Here is a 16,350-nt window from a genome sequence, read left to right as displayed (position 1 = left end):
GAAATGTTTTTAAAGTGGATACTTTGATCTGCATTCAGACTCCATCTGAATAAAGTAGATACTGTTTTTCATCATGAGTTCTTCAGAACTGTCTTAGATCTTTGCATTGCTGAGAGTAACAATTCACAGAGGATCATTATATAATGTTGCTACTATTGTATACAATGTTCTCTTGTTTCTGCTCCCTTGACTTTGCATCAGTTCCTGTCAAGCTTTCCCAGGGTTTTCTGGAACCATTCTGATTGTCACTTCTTATAGCATAATAATAATCCACACCAATTATGTGCCAGAGTTTATTCAGCCTTTTCTCAACTGATGGGCATCCTCTCAGTTTCTAATTCTTCACCACCTCAAAAAGAGCTGCTATAAATATTTTTGCACATATGAAAATTTTCCCTTTTTCTTTGATGTCATCATGATATAGATCTAGTAGTGGTGTAGATGGGATAAAGGATATGCACAGTTTTATAGTCCTTTGTGCTATAAAGGACCACATTGCCCCCTCAAACCAGGGCTCTTTGAGAGCGAGAGTTATATTTTTCCCCAGATTCTGATCACAGAGAAAATAGCTCAGACTGGGAGCTGTCATTCGGCCTCTGTCTGCCCCTCAAGTTCCAGACCTTAGGAGGCTCCCTGAATGGAGGAACTAGATCACCCCTCTTAATTACAACTCCCCAAGGTCAAAACCACATACACTGTGGCCTGGATGGTTACCCTTTTGGAGATATTTTATACAAAGATGTTCTCTCACCTCAGTTGACAGAGGAGCCACCTCAAGTGAAGAAAGGAGAGGAAAGGCAAAATGTTAAGCCCCCACAGACGGGTCAGCTTCTCTGGGCTAGAAAATTTGAAAAACATAGAACTTGCCTACAATGTGGCACATAGATAAAAATACATTGTATCAGTTTGAATTATTCAAATTTCTCCCATCCCATCACTTCCCTTTTTTCTCCATTTGATAGGGGATCAGAGGAGTCAGACAACTCTCCAAAGATCACACAGCACTGGTGGTGTCCTCATTCACTTCCACCTACACCAAATGATCTCCAAGCTGTTGCACTCCTTCCTCAGTCCTAGAATGACTTCCATCCTGGCCTTCCCCTTTTGGCCCCTCCCTCAGGGCTCAATTATAATCCTGTCTTCTTTAGGGAGCTTTAAATTTTTTAAAAAAATAATTACTCCAAGGAACCTTCCCATGACTCCCATGACCCACATTGACCTCCTCCACTCACTTGATGTACAGTATTTACCAGTTGAACATTTGGGTCTTTAAGTGTCTTGGGAACATAGGAGATAGTATGTCAAAGTTGGAAGATACTTTAGTAGTTATTATGCCTAATTACTCAAGTAGACCTGTGATCTCATCCATCAATTTGGGTGTTTTCTCTAGTGATACAGACCACCACCTGTCCACATCTGTCCACCTTATGGGACTCTTGTCTATGTGCTACCATGAGTTTGTCTCGTGTTCCAATCAAGTTGCTGGCTTCCTGCCTATCATCTCTCACCCTCATTACGTGACCAGTCCATGTTCTTTATTTTTTTTTTCCCCTATCATACATTTCCTTGAATGGCAATCTTTACTTTCGTTCTTCAAAGTTCCTCATTGATTAGATACTGTAGCCTGTTCTTTTGGCACTATGTTCTTTTCCATAGCTTTCTATGTAACTAATATCCATTTTCATTTCTTTGGACACCATGTTTCATGTCTCACAGCCATATAGCTAAGCCACTAGAAAATTGGCATTAAAAAGACAAACCTTTGTTTCCTGGAGATGTTTGGGATCATTAAAAGAGCTTCACAATTTCCTGAAGGGAATCCAATTCATTAGCCTGCTCTTGTTTAATTCTGGACCCAACTAATCTATCTGTATGTATGTATACATACATACATAAATGATTGTATGCATGTGTTTGACATGAACATCTATATGTATATATCCATAGGTACACATGCATATCCCATATTACAATGTACATCTATAACTATATATGTCTGTCTGTATTTATCCATATTTCTAGATGTGTATTCTCTGTGTTATATACACATACACATATATAATATTATGTATACTGATATATAAGCTCCACAAATTGTCCATCCGATTGTATGTCATCATCTTGGCAATAGACACTTTTTATCCATTTGGCTTTTCCTGTGTAGATGGCTAGGCTAAATTTTTTTCAGTGATTATGACCTTAAAAAAAAAAGCTTTTTATTTTCAAAATATATGCAAAAGATAGTTTTCAACACTCACCCTTGTGAAACCTTGTGTTCCAATTTTTTTCTCCCCCACTCCCTCCCCTAGATAGCAAGTAGTTCAATAAAAACATGCAATTCTTCTATACATATTTCTACAATTATCATTCTGCGTAAGAAAAATCAGTTCAAAAAGGGAGAAAATGAGAAAGAAAACAAAATGCAAGCAAACAATAAAAAAGGTGAAAATGCTATATTGTGATCCACATTTAGTCCCCACAGGACTCTCTCTCTGGGTGCAAATGGCTCTCTCCATCACAAATTTATTGGAACTGGTCTGAATCATCTCATTGTTGAAAAGAGCCATGTCCATCACAGTTGATCATCACCATAATGTTGTTATTGCTGTGTACAATGTTCTCTTGGTTCTACTCACTTCACTCAGCATCAGTTCATGTAAGTCTCTCCAGGCCTCTCTGAAATTATCCTGCTCATCATTTCTTATAGAACAATAATAGTCCATCCCATTCGTGTACCATACTTATTTAGCCATCCCCTAACTGATGGGCATCCACTCAGTTTCCAGTTCCTGATTGCTACAAACATTTTTTGCACATGTGGGTCCTTTTCCCTTTCTTATGATCTCTTTGGAATATAGGCCCAGTAAAGATATTGCTGGATCAAAGGGTATATGAACTTCTTTCAGGAGGTTCTGAAATGTTGCAGGTCTTGATATAGTCAGAAGGATATCATTTTCCAATTCCTCTTAATCCTAATAGTTTTCCTCTGTTTATTATTTCCTGTTTATACAGTATATAGCTTATTTATACATATATGCTTGCTTGTTATCTCCTCCATTAGACTGTGAGCTCCTTGAGGGCAGAGACTGCCTCTGCCCTTTGCTGTATCCTAGTACAGTGCCTAGAACATTGTTATTGTTCAGCCATTCGGTTACATCTGATTCCTCATGACCCTTTGGGATTTTCCCGGCAAAGATACTGGAGTGATCTGCCATTTCCTTCTTCATCTCATTTTACAGATGAGGAAACTAAGGCAAATAGGGTTAAATGACTTTCTCAGGGTCTCATAGCTAGAAAGTATCTGAGGTCAGATTTGAATTCAGGTCTTCCTGACTCCAGGCTTGGCACTTTATTCAGTATGTCATTTAGTTGCTTCAAGCTTAACATAGTGCTTAGCACATACTAGGTGCTTAATAAATGTTTATTCATTCCAAATGAAGAATTGGATATTATTGAAAACAACTAAATGTTGAATCACAACAAAACTTACTGCTTTATGAGGTACTATTGCTTCAAGTCATCCATCTCTGTTCTTCCAAAGATTTTACAAATGAGCTTATTGTCTAAATACATTGTAGAGTTTGGTTGTCATCTCTTTTCAATAGATGCAGGTTTGCTGATCAAGCTACTTTTTTGGCTCTTTTGGTATCCTTGTTCTAGAAATTGATTTATTCTAGTATAATTTCTTGTATAAAATGTTTGAACAGATCAGGATTGAGTTGTTTCCATTGTTTACAATCTCTTCTCTTTGTTATTCTTTTTAATTTTGATCTTTAATAAATCAGATTGCTGGCTAATTTAGGAATGATTCCCATATCAACAAGTTTATTTCTTCTCTGTTAAAATAATGTTCATCACTGGGAAATGAATGTAAATTGTTTGCATTTTTGTTTTTTTCCCAGGTTATTTTTTACCTTCTAAATCCAATTCTTTCTGTGCAACAAGAGAACTTCGGTTCTGCACACATATATTGTAGCTAGGATATACGGTGACATATTCAACATGTATAGGACTGCTTGCCATCTAGGGGAGGGGGCGAAGGGAGGGAGGGGAAAAGTCAGAACAGAAGTGAATGCAAGGGATAATGCTGTAAAAATTACCCAGGCATATGTTCTGTCAACAAAAAGTTATAATAAAAATAAATAAATAAAATAATGTTCATTTCTTTTTTTTTTTTTTTTGCATGATATTCATTGTGGTATTAACCAGAATCTATCAGTTCTTTTCTGAAAAAAAGGATATAGAGGGATAGCTAGTTGGTGTAGTGGATAGAGTACCAGCCCTGAAGTTAGGAGGCCCTGAGTTCAAATCTGACCTCAGACACAACACTTCCTGGCTGTGTGACCCTGAGCAAGTCACTCAATCTCAATTGCCTCAGGGGGGAAAAAGGATACATGATGTGAAGGTTTGAGGTGTTTGTGAAGCCTCCATATCTTTGGGGTCTCTAATTTCTTATTCCTCACCTATGCTTTTCAATCTATTTCTCACCATCTCACCTGTTCCTACTTTTGTTTTCAAGTCATTGAACACCAAATCATATGCTGATTTAATTTAGACTGTCTTAATTAATTTTTTTTGTAGAATTTCTCTTCCTCTTATCCTATGCAACCGATGCTGGCACATAAACTGTCATGATTTTAATGGCAATCTTTTTGCACACATTTATCATAGGCACTGAAATAGGAGACAGCCACCTGTTCCTATGAAATGATGTCTCTTGTTGTCTTTGAATATGTGATAAAACCCAATTCTGCCAGTTTCTTTCTTTGTCTCTCCAAGGAGCACTGGGGAGCTGTCTTTACAGTTAGCTATATCTTTCATCTGGTGTTTCCTAGGCAGGCATTCTGAACTCAAGGTCTATGAAGTTGTTTGTGTGAATATGTGTTTTTAATATTTTGACAATTGTACTTCAATAATGTATTTTCTTTAGAATCCCACGTACATGATTTATGCATTCAGTGATATCGTTCAGAAGTTGTGATGGATGCTTGCAATCGCTATTACGGCAGTCTGAGTCTGGTGGATTGCTGGAGTTTAGTCGGGGTTCTGAGCAGCATTGGGTCAAAGTGATCAGGTTTTCATATTATATTTGGAAGCAATATGGCTTTTGTGGCAGTAATAAATATAGTAATGATAATGATGTTAATAATTATAATAATAATGGACATTTATTCTTGGAGAACTTTAAGACACAAAAATTACTTTGAAAACATTAACTCATTTGAATCTCAAGTGGCCCAATGAGGTAGGTAGCACATATATTATGATTATCCCCATTTTATGGATGAGGAAACTGAGGCTTATGATCTCCTCAATGTATTCTGGTCAAACAACTGGGAAAAGTCAGAGAAGCAATTTGGACCCAAGTCTTCCTGATATCTAGTTCAGAACTGTATCCATTGTAACTTAATGCCTTCCTGGGAATATGGAATGCAAAGAGTCAGATCTGGGAGACCCCTTAGAACATGGAACGTAAGAGTTAAGAGAACAGAAAATACCAGGGCTAAGAGAACACTTAGAATAGAGAATGGGTAGAGTTGAGAGACACTTTAAAACAGAATTACAGAGCAGGGAAGGCCCTTAGAACACAGAATGCCAGAGCTGGGAGGAACCTTTGAATGCAGAATTTCAGGGCTGAGAGAGACCTTAGAACATTGGAACTGGGAGAGATCTTAGAGTAAGAGAATGCCTGGATTAGGAAGTTCCATAGAACACAGAATTTTGGAGACTAGAGGGAAAATCCTTAGAATATAGAAGATATTTGGGCTGGACTTGGGACCTCAGAGACCATATAGTCCGTGTATTTCTCCTTATACTTCCTTTTGAACAGAATGAATGAGATGAATGAGAGAAGAAAAAAGTGAAGGAGAAAAGATTTGTCCAGGACTGGGCTAAATCAATGGCCCTCCAGGGCCTTGAAGCCAGGTTTCCTGACTCCCAGCCTAACTGTCCCCTTGCTGCCTCTTCTCAGAAGCTTCTTCTCTCTAGGCATTTATCCCCCAGCCCATGGGTGCACCACCAATGGATAGGCTACTTAGTGACATTTATAACCAAAATTCATTTTCCAAATACTGATAATCCCCTAAGGTGGGGTTGGAGGCAGAGATAGGCCCGTTCTCAGTGACAAATACTATTGTCAGCCCTAGCTAAGGCAGCTCCCTTCTTCATCAGGGAAGAAGGACTATAGAGTCCCTTGCATCTCAAAGCAGCATCCTGTCCCATCTACTGGAGCTGTCTCTGCCTGGGCGTGGGCAATATCCGTTCAGAAATAAACAGAGCCATCCTGGGAATCTTTCTCGTCATATTTCTGGATCTGTGCTTTGAGGTGCCTCAGTTTTCTCTTCAAGTAGTCACAGCGGGCCTGCTTCTCCAGGAAAACTGGGTCCTGCCATAGGAGAGAGAGAAGAAAACCTTGTGGCCAACGGCTCAGCCTGGGAAAGTGCTGCTTTTAGTCTAGCCTTGATCCTTATTACTGCCATAGCAATTCAATTTATTTCTATTTAAAAATTTTTTTTAATTAAATTAAAAATCTTTTTTTCCAATTCACTAAACTCTTTTCTTAACTTCTTGATCAAAACAGTCCCCCAACCTTGTCTCCTTCAGGGAGCCTGTCTAGATTGGCCCAAGAGGAGTCTGAACAGTTACCCTGCCTCCCCATAACTGGGGACCCCAGTATTTATAAAGTGAGGTCACAAAATAAAATGATCTAAAATCCTATGCTCTCATTGTTCAGGGTCTTCAGGGTTGGCTCCAGAACTGGAGGTGGGGAGGTTTTACTTCTGTCTCCAAACTTTTCCTCTCCATAGGCTGAGCCTTATCCTTCCTTCCCTTATTTGGGGTGTCCAGAGACTCCCAGGGGCATCCGTTACCACTAAGACTTAATTCTTATGTTTCCAGGGCAACAGGAGAGAGACTCCTGCCTGAGAAAATATCACATTCTCTCTCAAGTTTCCTTGCCCTAAGCCTGATTTAGTTTTATCATCTGTAAAATGGGAGAGTGTGAAGTTCTATTTAATTTCTTCGGTCCCTGGACCTTAGGATGGCAAGGGGAAAGAAGAATGACTTCTAGTAGGGCCTTTGGGAAGGGATGTTGAGGGAGGGCTAGAAGCAAGAGTAGAGAGTTCTGTAGTGTTGGTAAAGGTTCTAGGAATCATTCACTCACCCTTTTCTTCCTCTCAAATTCCCTCCGGACCCAGGCAAGCCGGGCTTCTTGCTGGTGCAGGGGAAGAAGGGAGATGGAGAGCTGAGTCTGAGTGGAGTGGACATCCTCACCCACTTGTCTGCCTTTGACTTTCAAGTCATCAAATATTTTCTGCTTACGGCAGCACTTTCTCCCTTACTGCGTCCCAGAGGCTAGCTCCCATTGATGGGGCCTCCATGTCCCTGGGCCTTTCTCTGCAGACAAAGCAAGACTTCCCGGCCGCTGGGATGTCCTGGGTGGGGGCCTAACCCTCCCGGCAGTCAGCAAGTACTTTTTATTAAGCACCTGCTTTGGGCTCTATGCTAAGCTCTGGAGAGTCACAGAGAGGGAAAAGTCCTGCCCTCAAGGGGCTCTCTTTCTACTGTGGGAGGCAATACACAAACTGCTAAGCACTAACAAGATATGTCCAGAGGAAATGGGAAAGGTAGAATGGGGGGCGGGGGTGTTCATTCCAGGCATGAGGCACAGCCAGGGCAAAGGCCCTGAGCCTGGACATCAAGCAGCCTGAGGTTGCTTTCTCTGCTGTTTTGGGGGACAGGAGAGGAGAGAGGAGGGGAAGGGCCTGCTGTGACTGGGCAAGCACATGTGCTTCTGGCTCACGTCTGCACCAGCTCCCTCCTCCCTTCCAGGGCGGGCTGAGAGGATGGCCCCCTGCCTACCTCCCCATTCCCACCCTTCCTCCCCGCTACATGAAAGCTTCTGCTGCCCAGCACACATTGGGAATGCCAGGACCCCCACTGAGGGGCTGGCCCCAAAGGCTCAGACCAAAACCTGGGGCCCCAAGGACTCAAGCTCTGCCATAGGCCCCAGAGCGCTCAGGACCCCCACTGAGGGGCTGGCCCCAAAGGCCCAGACCAAAAACTGGGGTCCCAAGGATTCAAGCTCTGCCATAGGCCCCAGAGTGCCCAGGATCCTCACTGAAGGGCTGGCCCCAAAGGCCCAGACCAAGAACTGGGGTCCCCAAGGACTCAAGCTCTGTCCCAGGCCCCCGAGTGCCCAGGACCCCCTCAGGCCCGAGCCCAAGTCCTGGCCCCCCAGATTTCTCTCCCCACTCTCCTGAACTCTCCTCCTCCTCAGTTCTGGGCGATGTCTCCTCTGGGAAGGAAGTAGGATTTGTTTTGATCTCCCACCTGCTCCCCTGCCCTCTTCCCTCCCACTGCACAGGAAGGCCCAGCCCTGTCCCTTCCCCACAAGCCTCTCAGACAGGATTCCTGGTCAGGCCAGATCCCCACTTTGACCTCCCCCACCAAGGGGAGGCCCAAGTTCTTTAGCCCAGCCCCTCCTCCTCCCCCAAGCCGTACCCTTCCTCCCTGCCCGTTGCTGCCCAAGCCCAGCCTACAGGTAGGCCCTGTCTGGACCAGAGGCCTTGTCTGAGTGTCCCCCTCTTTTCCCTTTAGGCCGGGCGCTCCCTGAGGCAGGAAGTACCCCTCTGCCCCAGATCAGGGGCTCTCGAGGGGAGGGGCTGGGCCTTCTCTGAACAGGGTTTTCCACGGGAGGGGTCACATGCCTGTTTTTTGTCCTCTACTTGAAGAGTGAGTCATGGGGTGAATCCAAGAGGGCTCCTTGGAGGGGGCAGACTGGAGCCAGGAGGGTGGGGAACGGCGGGGCTCGGAGCCCCGGGTCTTTGGGAGCGAAGAGGGAGTTAGGGGGAGCTGGAAAGCGTGGGCACTGACCTTGGGCCCCAGCCGGGGCAAAGTAGCCAGCAGAGCCTCCAGCTCCTGGAACTTGGCCATGGCTGTGGCCACATCCTGGTGGAGCTCCAGGTACTCGGGGTGCTGGTCCTGAAACACAGCCTTGTAGCGGCTCCTCTCCACTGCGCTGGAGATCGCCGGGTATCTCCTGCCAGGGGAGGAACCCACGGGGGCTCAGGCTGGGGCCGAAGCCTGTGCTGAGCCAGAACAGCTGGGCGATGACTTGTCCAAGGTCACACAGTCGGCCACGAGCCAGCTCGGGCTCAGTGAGCCTCTGGCACCTTTACCCTGGGTTCCTTCCCCTTCATATACACACAGACACAGAGATGGAAAGATGCTGTCCCACAAGGAACTAAGTCCTCAGCCTCCGCCCTTGGGAGGAGATGGAATAGTTGGGGTTGAGGGCTGGAGGGGGAAGGCTCACCCATCCATCTTACAAAAGTGGAAGTTGTTCCCAGACAGAAAACTACGAACCCCAAAACAGGAGCCAAGGAAAACATTTAAATATGTAAAACAAACAGGGTACATGAGGGAGTACCCCTTATCCCACACCCAGTTACCTTACAACCCTTTGCTTGGGGACTTCCCGATCCTTTGAATGTTTTCCCAAATAACCCTTCTCCAGGGACCCCTGAAATCCCCTTCACCCCCGATGCTCCAATAACTCCAGCCCAAGGACTTTCCAATGCCCCCCCCTCCCCAAAGTCTTAGGATCTCCTCCTGGAGATCTTTGTTGTCCTTTAGCCCCTCCCACTACCTTCACCCCAGGGACTAGAAACCCTTCCCTCCCCTCTCTCCCACTGTTTCCCCCCATTCATCCCTGGTGTCCCCCAAAAGATAGACTCACAGAATGTAGTCAGGGACCAGCTGAGGCTGGGGGGTGTGCTCAGAGTGAAGTGTCGGACCAGACCCTGTGGGGCCCTTTCCTGGCTGAGGACCCAGGCCAGGAATCACCTTAGGGGTCTTGACAGGAAGCTCATCTTCAAACACAATCTTCCTGGGTCGTGGTTGGCAGTGCCCCTGAGTCTGGGTATTATTGAGGCAGAAGGAGAAGGAGTGAGGGGTGGAGGGTCTTGGAGAGCAAAGCAGGGCCAGTCCCAGACACCACAGCAGTGGGTATCCCCAGGGACTCAGAGCCCCTCACTGCCCTTTCCCCAACTCCAGATCTGGCATTAGTCACTGCTCGGACTTTGGGGGAGTAAGTGGAATAGAGATCTTTTGCACCTCAAAATAACAACAATGATAAATATTCATATATCACTTCATGGCCCCACATCTAGTATCTCCCTCAGCCTTTTTGTGGGTTGTCTTCCTGTTAGATAGTAAGCTTCTTGAGGGCTGGGAATATCTGAACCCACAAACACCATCCTCGCCTTTGCCCAGGAACTTCATTCCCCCCTATCCTGGGGTATCTGTATACCCCACTCCCCACATCCCAGGTACCCATGCTGTGCCCACAAACACCACCCTCAGCTTTGCTCAGAGACCCCATCCCTCTTTTTCCAAGTGCCCATGTCCCCTGGGTACCCAGCCTCCTCCTTCCTGTGCCCACATCATTATCTCAATGATTCTACACTCCCAACTCTAACCCCATGAGCCTCTAAGCCTAAGATCTCCCTCGGATTTCCCCTTTCCCTCATTCCCATCCCTTCCCACGCCAAGAGACTGTTGCTGGATGTTTTTCTGTGCTTCATTCTTCTGTGCCCAAAGCCTTCATTGTCCGTGCACCCACAAACCCCACAAACTCTGGCTTTTCCTGTGCCCACAGAATCCATTCTGTTGCTTGTCCTTAGATTCCATTTCCCTTTATTCCTATAGACTTCTCCCCTCTGTGCCCAACTTTTGCCCCACACATCGTATTCCCACTATCCCAAAACCTCAGCCTTACCCTGTGCTTGCTGATTCTGCCCATCTGCACGCCTACAGAAAACTGCCCTTAATGCGCATAAAATCCATCCCTTCTGGTGTGCCCACAAACCTCGTCCTTCCTGCACCCATAGACTGTGTATCTCTGTATCCACATGTCCAGTTTCCTCTTCTGCCCACACATTTGTCCTTCTAGGAACCCACCCTTTGCCTCCTACACATTACACAGTCTCCCTTGCCTGCTAACTGTGTCTCTATGCCCCATGTGCTCCCATGACCCAGAAACCACCTCTCTTGTACCCACAGACCCCATCTCTCATATTCACATTCGCTGCTCTCCGCTGGGCCCATGAAACACATGCCCTCCTGCCCAGTGCCCACAGATCCTGCCCCCTTTTCGTGTGCACGGACAAGTCTACCATGCCAACCCAATGGATGCTCCTTGTAATTGCCACAGACTCTGGACACATCTGTCTGACCTACTAGTGCCTATATAACACATCTCTCCCGTGCTCATACAACCCATCTCCTCCTATGCCAGGAGACCCTGTCCCCCCCACTCCCCACTTAGAGATTATATCCTCTCCCCATCCTCTTCAAATTCTTTTCTGAGGCTGAAGACCCCATTCATTCATTCAGTGAGTCATTCATTCATTCACGCAACACATATTTCTTCAATAGTTAGTCTGTTCACAGCCTGGTCTTTGTGCTAATTTATCTGTGACACTGCCTCCTGACACGTATATTCTCCTGGAGGAGCGATAGAGCATGCACACAGATAAATATGCTGCAAAGTACAGAGAGTCAAATACAAAGTATGGAAGCAAAGGAGAGAGCCAAGTGTTCTAGGAAGATGTTTTCAATCGGTGGGATCCAGGGAAGGCTGCATGGGGAAGATGGCACCTGAGCTCAGACCTGAAAGAAGAAGAAGGGCTGCTCAGAGAAGGAGGAGTTTAATTCTAGGCATGGGGGCGGGGGGGGGCATTCCACCTGTATGAGGTGGCGGAAGGATTTCCGGAAACAGTGAATGGTCCCATGTGTGACATATTACTTATGAAAGGGCTAATGAGAAATAAATCTGGGCAGATAGTCTAAAAATAGTGTGGAGGGTCTGGAGTGTTGATATTTTTTATCCTAGAAGTAATAGGGAGCCATTGAAGGTTTGAAGGGAAGGGAATGAAACAGGGAAACCTGTACCTGTGGAAGAAAGACAGTGGAAGGGAGAGACTGGTTTCAGGGAGATCAATCAAGAGATAATTAACAAGAGTACAGGTGAGAGGTGATGGAGGATGGTGATTGTGGAACTGTAAAGAAGGGAATGTCTCAAGGCTTAGTGGAGACAGAATTGAGAATGTTTGACTTTAGGCAAGTCACTTGACCCTAACTGCCTTGTGAACAACAATGTATGAGGAAATTGAGGTCCAGGGACTTGTCCAAGGTCACACGTAGCAAGGGTCTGACTCTAGAACCAGTGCTCATTTCATTCCAACATGATGACATGGAAGGCTGGAGAAGGATTGGATTTGGGTAAAAAAGTTTCTGTTGTTGTTTAGAGATTTTCAAGTTGTGTCCAAATCTTTGTGACCCCATTTGGGATTTTCGTGACTAAGATACTGGAATAGTTTGCCATTTCCCTCCTCGGCTTGTTCTACATATGAGGAAACTGAAGTAAACAGGGTAAAGTGACTTGCCCACGATCACACAGCTACCAGGTGTCTGAGGCCAGATTAACATGAGGAATCCGAGTCTTCCTGACTCCAGACCTGGGGTCTTTCCACCTAGTTGCCCTGAGTGAAAGGGTGGGGGTGGGGTGGTAATAATGAGTTCAGTTTTGAACATGTTGAGTTGGAGAAGCTCGTGAGACATGTGGCAGGCAGATGGAGGCAGGGTGGACCTTGCCACTGGAGAAATAGCTCTGGAAATGATCACTGTACCCATCACAAAGGGAGACGGTGTAGAGAGAGAAGTGGGTCCAGGACACCCTTAATGGTGGAGAATCATCCTGAAAGATAGGAGAAGAACTAGGAAGAGGCAGTGTCATGAAAATCCTGGAGGGTGTCCAGGAGGGAAGGTATGATGGCCCGTAGCAAATGCTATAGAGAAGCTAGAGGATGAGGATGGAGAGAAGGCTGTTGGATTTGTGGAGGCATGGAAGATGGATGATTCTATTAATGGGAAAGGGAGGATAGCTTGAAGGCATTTTAGGACCAAGTAAAGGTTTTTGTTTTTTAATAATAGCTTTGTATTTTTTTTTTATACTTTTTATTTAGGAAACACATGCATGGGTAATTTTTCAACAATGACCCTTGAAAAACCTTCTGTTCCAACTTTTCCCCTCCTTCCCCACATCCCCTCCCCTAGATGGCAGGTAGTCCCATACATGTTAAATATGTTAAAGTATATGTTAAATACACAACATGTATACATATCCATACAGTTATCTTGCTGTGCAAGAAAAATTGGATCTAGGTAGAAAGAAAAAAAAACCTGATAAGGAAAACATAAATGCATAGCTTTGTATTTTTCAAAATACATGCAAAGTTAATTTTCAACATTTACCCTTGCAAAATCTTGTGTTCCAAATTTTTCTCCCTCTCTCCCTTCCCTAGACAACAAGTAATCCAGTATATGTCCACATTGATCATGTTGCACCAAAAAAAAAAAAATCACATCAAAAAAAAAATGAGAAAACAAACAAGCAAGCAAAACTCAATAGCAATAAAAAAGTGAAAAACTATGTTGTGATCCACACTCAGTCCCCATGGTTTTCTTTCTGGATGTGGATGGCTCTCTTCATCACAAGTTTATTGGAACTGGCCTGAATCACCTCGTTATTGCAAAGAGTCACGTCCATCACCACATGAAGGTTTAAAAAGATGGAGGAGACTTGGGCATCTTTGTAGGCAATAGGGAAAAAGCTAATCTAGGAAGGAGAGATTGAAGGTGAAGGGAGGAAGCTCTCTGAAGGAAAGAGATGGGAAGAGAGCAGACTGGTACCCTTCTGTCCCAGCCTTCCTGCATCCACATCTTCTATCTCCTGTGTCCCCATACAAGCCTTCCATGCCCAAAGATCCCATTCCCTCATAGGTTCACAGGTGACATATCATTGTGTCTACAGAACTAGTCTCCCATATAATTTTTTTTTCCTGAGGCAATTGGGATTAAGTGACTTGCTTAGGGTCACACAGCTAGGAAGTGTCTGAGGCCAGATTTGAACTCAGGTCCTCCTGACCTCAGGGCTGGTGGTCTCTCCATTGAACTACCTAGCTGCCCTCCCCCATATAATTTTTCATCCCCGTGCCCAGACTCCCTTCATCTAAGGTCACATCTATCATCCCTTTGCTGCCCACAGGTTCCCATCCTTCCCTGAGCCCTTTCACCTCCCACATCCTCCCCCCCCCCTTGCCTAAAGATTTTTCCCCTTTTGTGCCACATACCATTTCTTTGCTCAGAGACACATCTCTTGCTGTGCCTTCATAACCCGTTCCCCTGATTTCCAGATCCTATGCTCATACATACTCTACCAGTGCCCACAAAGAACACATCCTGTGCCCATAAACCTCATTTCCTCAGTGCCCAGAAACCCCAACCCCTCTTTTGCCCAGAGCCTGTATTGCCCCACCAACCCCGAATCCCTGTACCCAAACTTCATTTCTCCTTGGCCCAGAGAGCTCCCCTGTGCTTGCCCAGCCTATTGCTCCATCCCTCAGAGCTATTCTGTACCTCCCACACCTTCAGTTCCTGCCTTTGTCTACAACCTTCACGTCTGCTTTATTTATGTTTGTACGACTCCTTCTGCCCCATAAGATGTCCTTACGCCCCTGTAACTCACTATCTCTTTTGCCCACCTACTCCCTTATGCCCATATCTATCTCACCCATGCCCACAGCCTCCAGTCTCATCCCTGTGCCCACATTCTCTGGCTCTTCCTCTTATTCTTGTCTCTGGGGTCCTATCCCTCTCTAAGAGCCTTACCTCAGGATTCGTGGGTCTGGAAGGCAAGCGGTAGGTGACAGGTGGGCCGCTTGAGCTTTTGGGGGCCCCTCTCTTGCCTTGCAGGAGAAACTTCTTCCCAGTGTGTGAGACAAAGTGGTGGCTAGGAGGGACGGTCTGAGCTGGCCTTTGGAGACTCCTGGGGACTCTCCTGGGGGAGTAGCCCCGTCCTCGCGGTCCCTGGCCTGAGCTCTGGATGCCCTGGCTTGATTGGGCAGGTGGGAATGCCCTCAACTTCTCTGTCACAGAACATCTGACCCTCCTGGCCCCTGGGGGCTTGCCTTCATCCCTCCGAGGGGCACGGGCAATGTGGGCCGGACCTGCCCCTTGGGAGACAGCTCGGTGGGCCCGGGAGCAGACTCCACGTGGGTGGCTCTGCCCCTCCCACCATTCCCCAGGCCGAGGCTCTAGAGGCCGAGCAGGGGCTTTGTGTATGTTTGTATAGCTGACTCTCGTTTGCATGGCCCACTGCTGGCTTGGAAGCAGAGACTGTGGGCCCTGAGCTGGGGTGTCTAGCTGCAACGAGCCCCTGTTCTCGTGGTGTCCCCCTCCAGTGCCAGGCCCGGGCTGGGAGCCTCTACCCCACAGAGAGGGCTTTGGGGGGAGGAAGAGCCGTCATTGCCCATGCTCTCCCCCCCAGCACACACTGCCCTCCTTCCGCTGGGCAGGAAGTCCAAGAGTCCGCCTTCTCCTGGGCTTCCTCCTTATGGCTGCTTGGAAGAGGCCCCTTCAGAGGCTCAGGCCTGGAGGCACCCCCTGCCTCGTGGCTTCCTTCCCCCCTCCCTCCCCCACCTCTCCAGCCCAGTGCAGGGGGAAGGAACTACCCTACACTGGTTCTACCCTGGAGAGCTGAGAGCTAGGGGGGCACCTGGGGCTTCTGCTCCTCCTCTAGGCCCCAGAGGGCAAGGCAGGAGGGTGGCCCACGGGCACAGACTCTTGCCCCTTTCTCCACAGACTGGGGGCGGGGGTCTGGGGCCGTTACCTGGCGGTCCCTGAGCCTAGCTGGGCTGCTCAGTCCTAGGGATCCCGGCCTGCTCTGCTTCTGTCCTGGACAAGAGCTGGGGCCGGGTTAGACATTAACCAGCCTGGGCAGGCTCATTACCCACCCCCACCCCCACCCCAGCCTTCTGCAGCTGCAGAGGACCCGGGCAGCCAGGGAGGGAGGGGCGGGCTGAGCGAGGGAGGGAGGGAGGGAGGGCTGGCAGGCAAGCGCTCCTGGGAGCCCAGCCTCAGCCAAAGTCTCGAGGGATCGCAGGGCAAGGCAGGAGTCACGACTCACGCAAAGGGCAGGTCCTCTGGCCTGGGGCACAGCGCCACGGCGACAGAAGGCACGGGACGCAGGACCCGTGAGGGCACAGGGACAAAGGGACGCGGGAGATGGGGATAAACGGACCTAGGGTGTGGGGATGCGTAGGCGCGAGGAAATGGGGGGCAGCCACATGGGGACGGGTCACAGAAACCCCGGGATACAGAGACACGCACAGGGAGTTCACGTGAACAGGTTAACACAAGGGCACAGAGACTTAAGGGACACAGGATTAGGCTACACATCCAGAGCCAGCAGGAGGGGTTGGAAATACAGAAGCTTTCCCATCCTGG

At 47.1% G+C, this 16,350-nt stretch overlaps 1 protein-coding gene across 2 annotated transcripts; it reads right to left on the bottom strand.

Moving 5' to 3' along the window:
* Window positions 1-5,149: 5,149 nt before the first annotated feature.
* Window positions 5,150-15,859, bottom strand: OCEL1 (occludin/ELL domain containing 1). Of its 2 annotated transcripts, XM_051972101.1 has the most exons (5): window positions 14,734-15,859; window positions 9,740-9,918; window positions 8,875-9,040; window positions 7,163-7,213; window positions 5,150-6,385 (listed from the first exon to the last, which is right to left on the bottom strand). In XM_051972101.1, the coding sequence occupies exons 1-5, from the start codon at window positions 15,211-15,213 to the stop codon at window positions 6,263-6,265; spliced, it is 999 nt and encodes a 332-aa protein (XP_051828061.1). In that variant the 5' UTR covers window positions 15,214-15,859; the 3' UTR covers window positions 5,150-6,262. The 2 variants fall into 2 exon arrangements, with proteins under 2 accessions (XP_051828061.1, XP_051828062.1); XM_051972102.1 differs by lacking the exon at window positions 7,163-7,213.
* Window positions 15,860-16,350: the final 491 nt, after the last annotated feature.

Source organism: Antechinus flavipes, chromosome 1 (assembly GCF_016432865.1).
Source record: "Antechinus flavipes isolate AdamAnt ecotype Samford, QLD, Australia chromosome 1, AdamAnt_v2, whole genome shotgun sequence".
Classification (NCBI taxonomy): domain Eukaryota; kingdom Metazoa; phylum Chordata; class Mammalia; order Dasyuromorphia; family Dasyuridae; genus Antechinus; species Antechinus flavipes.
This window is presented reverse-complemented; position numbering and strand designations above follow the sequence as displayed.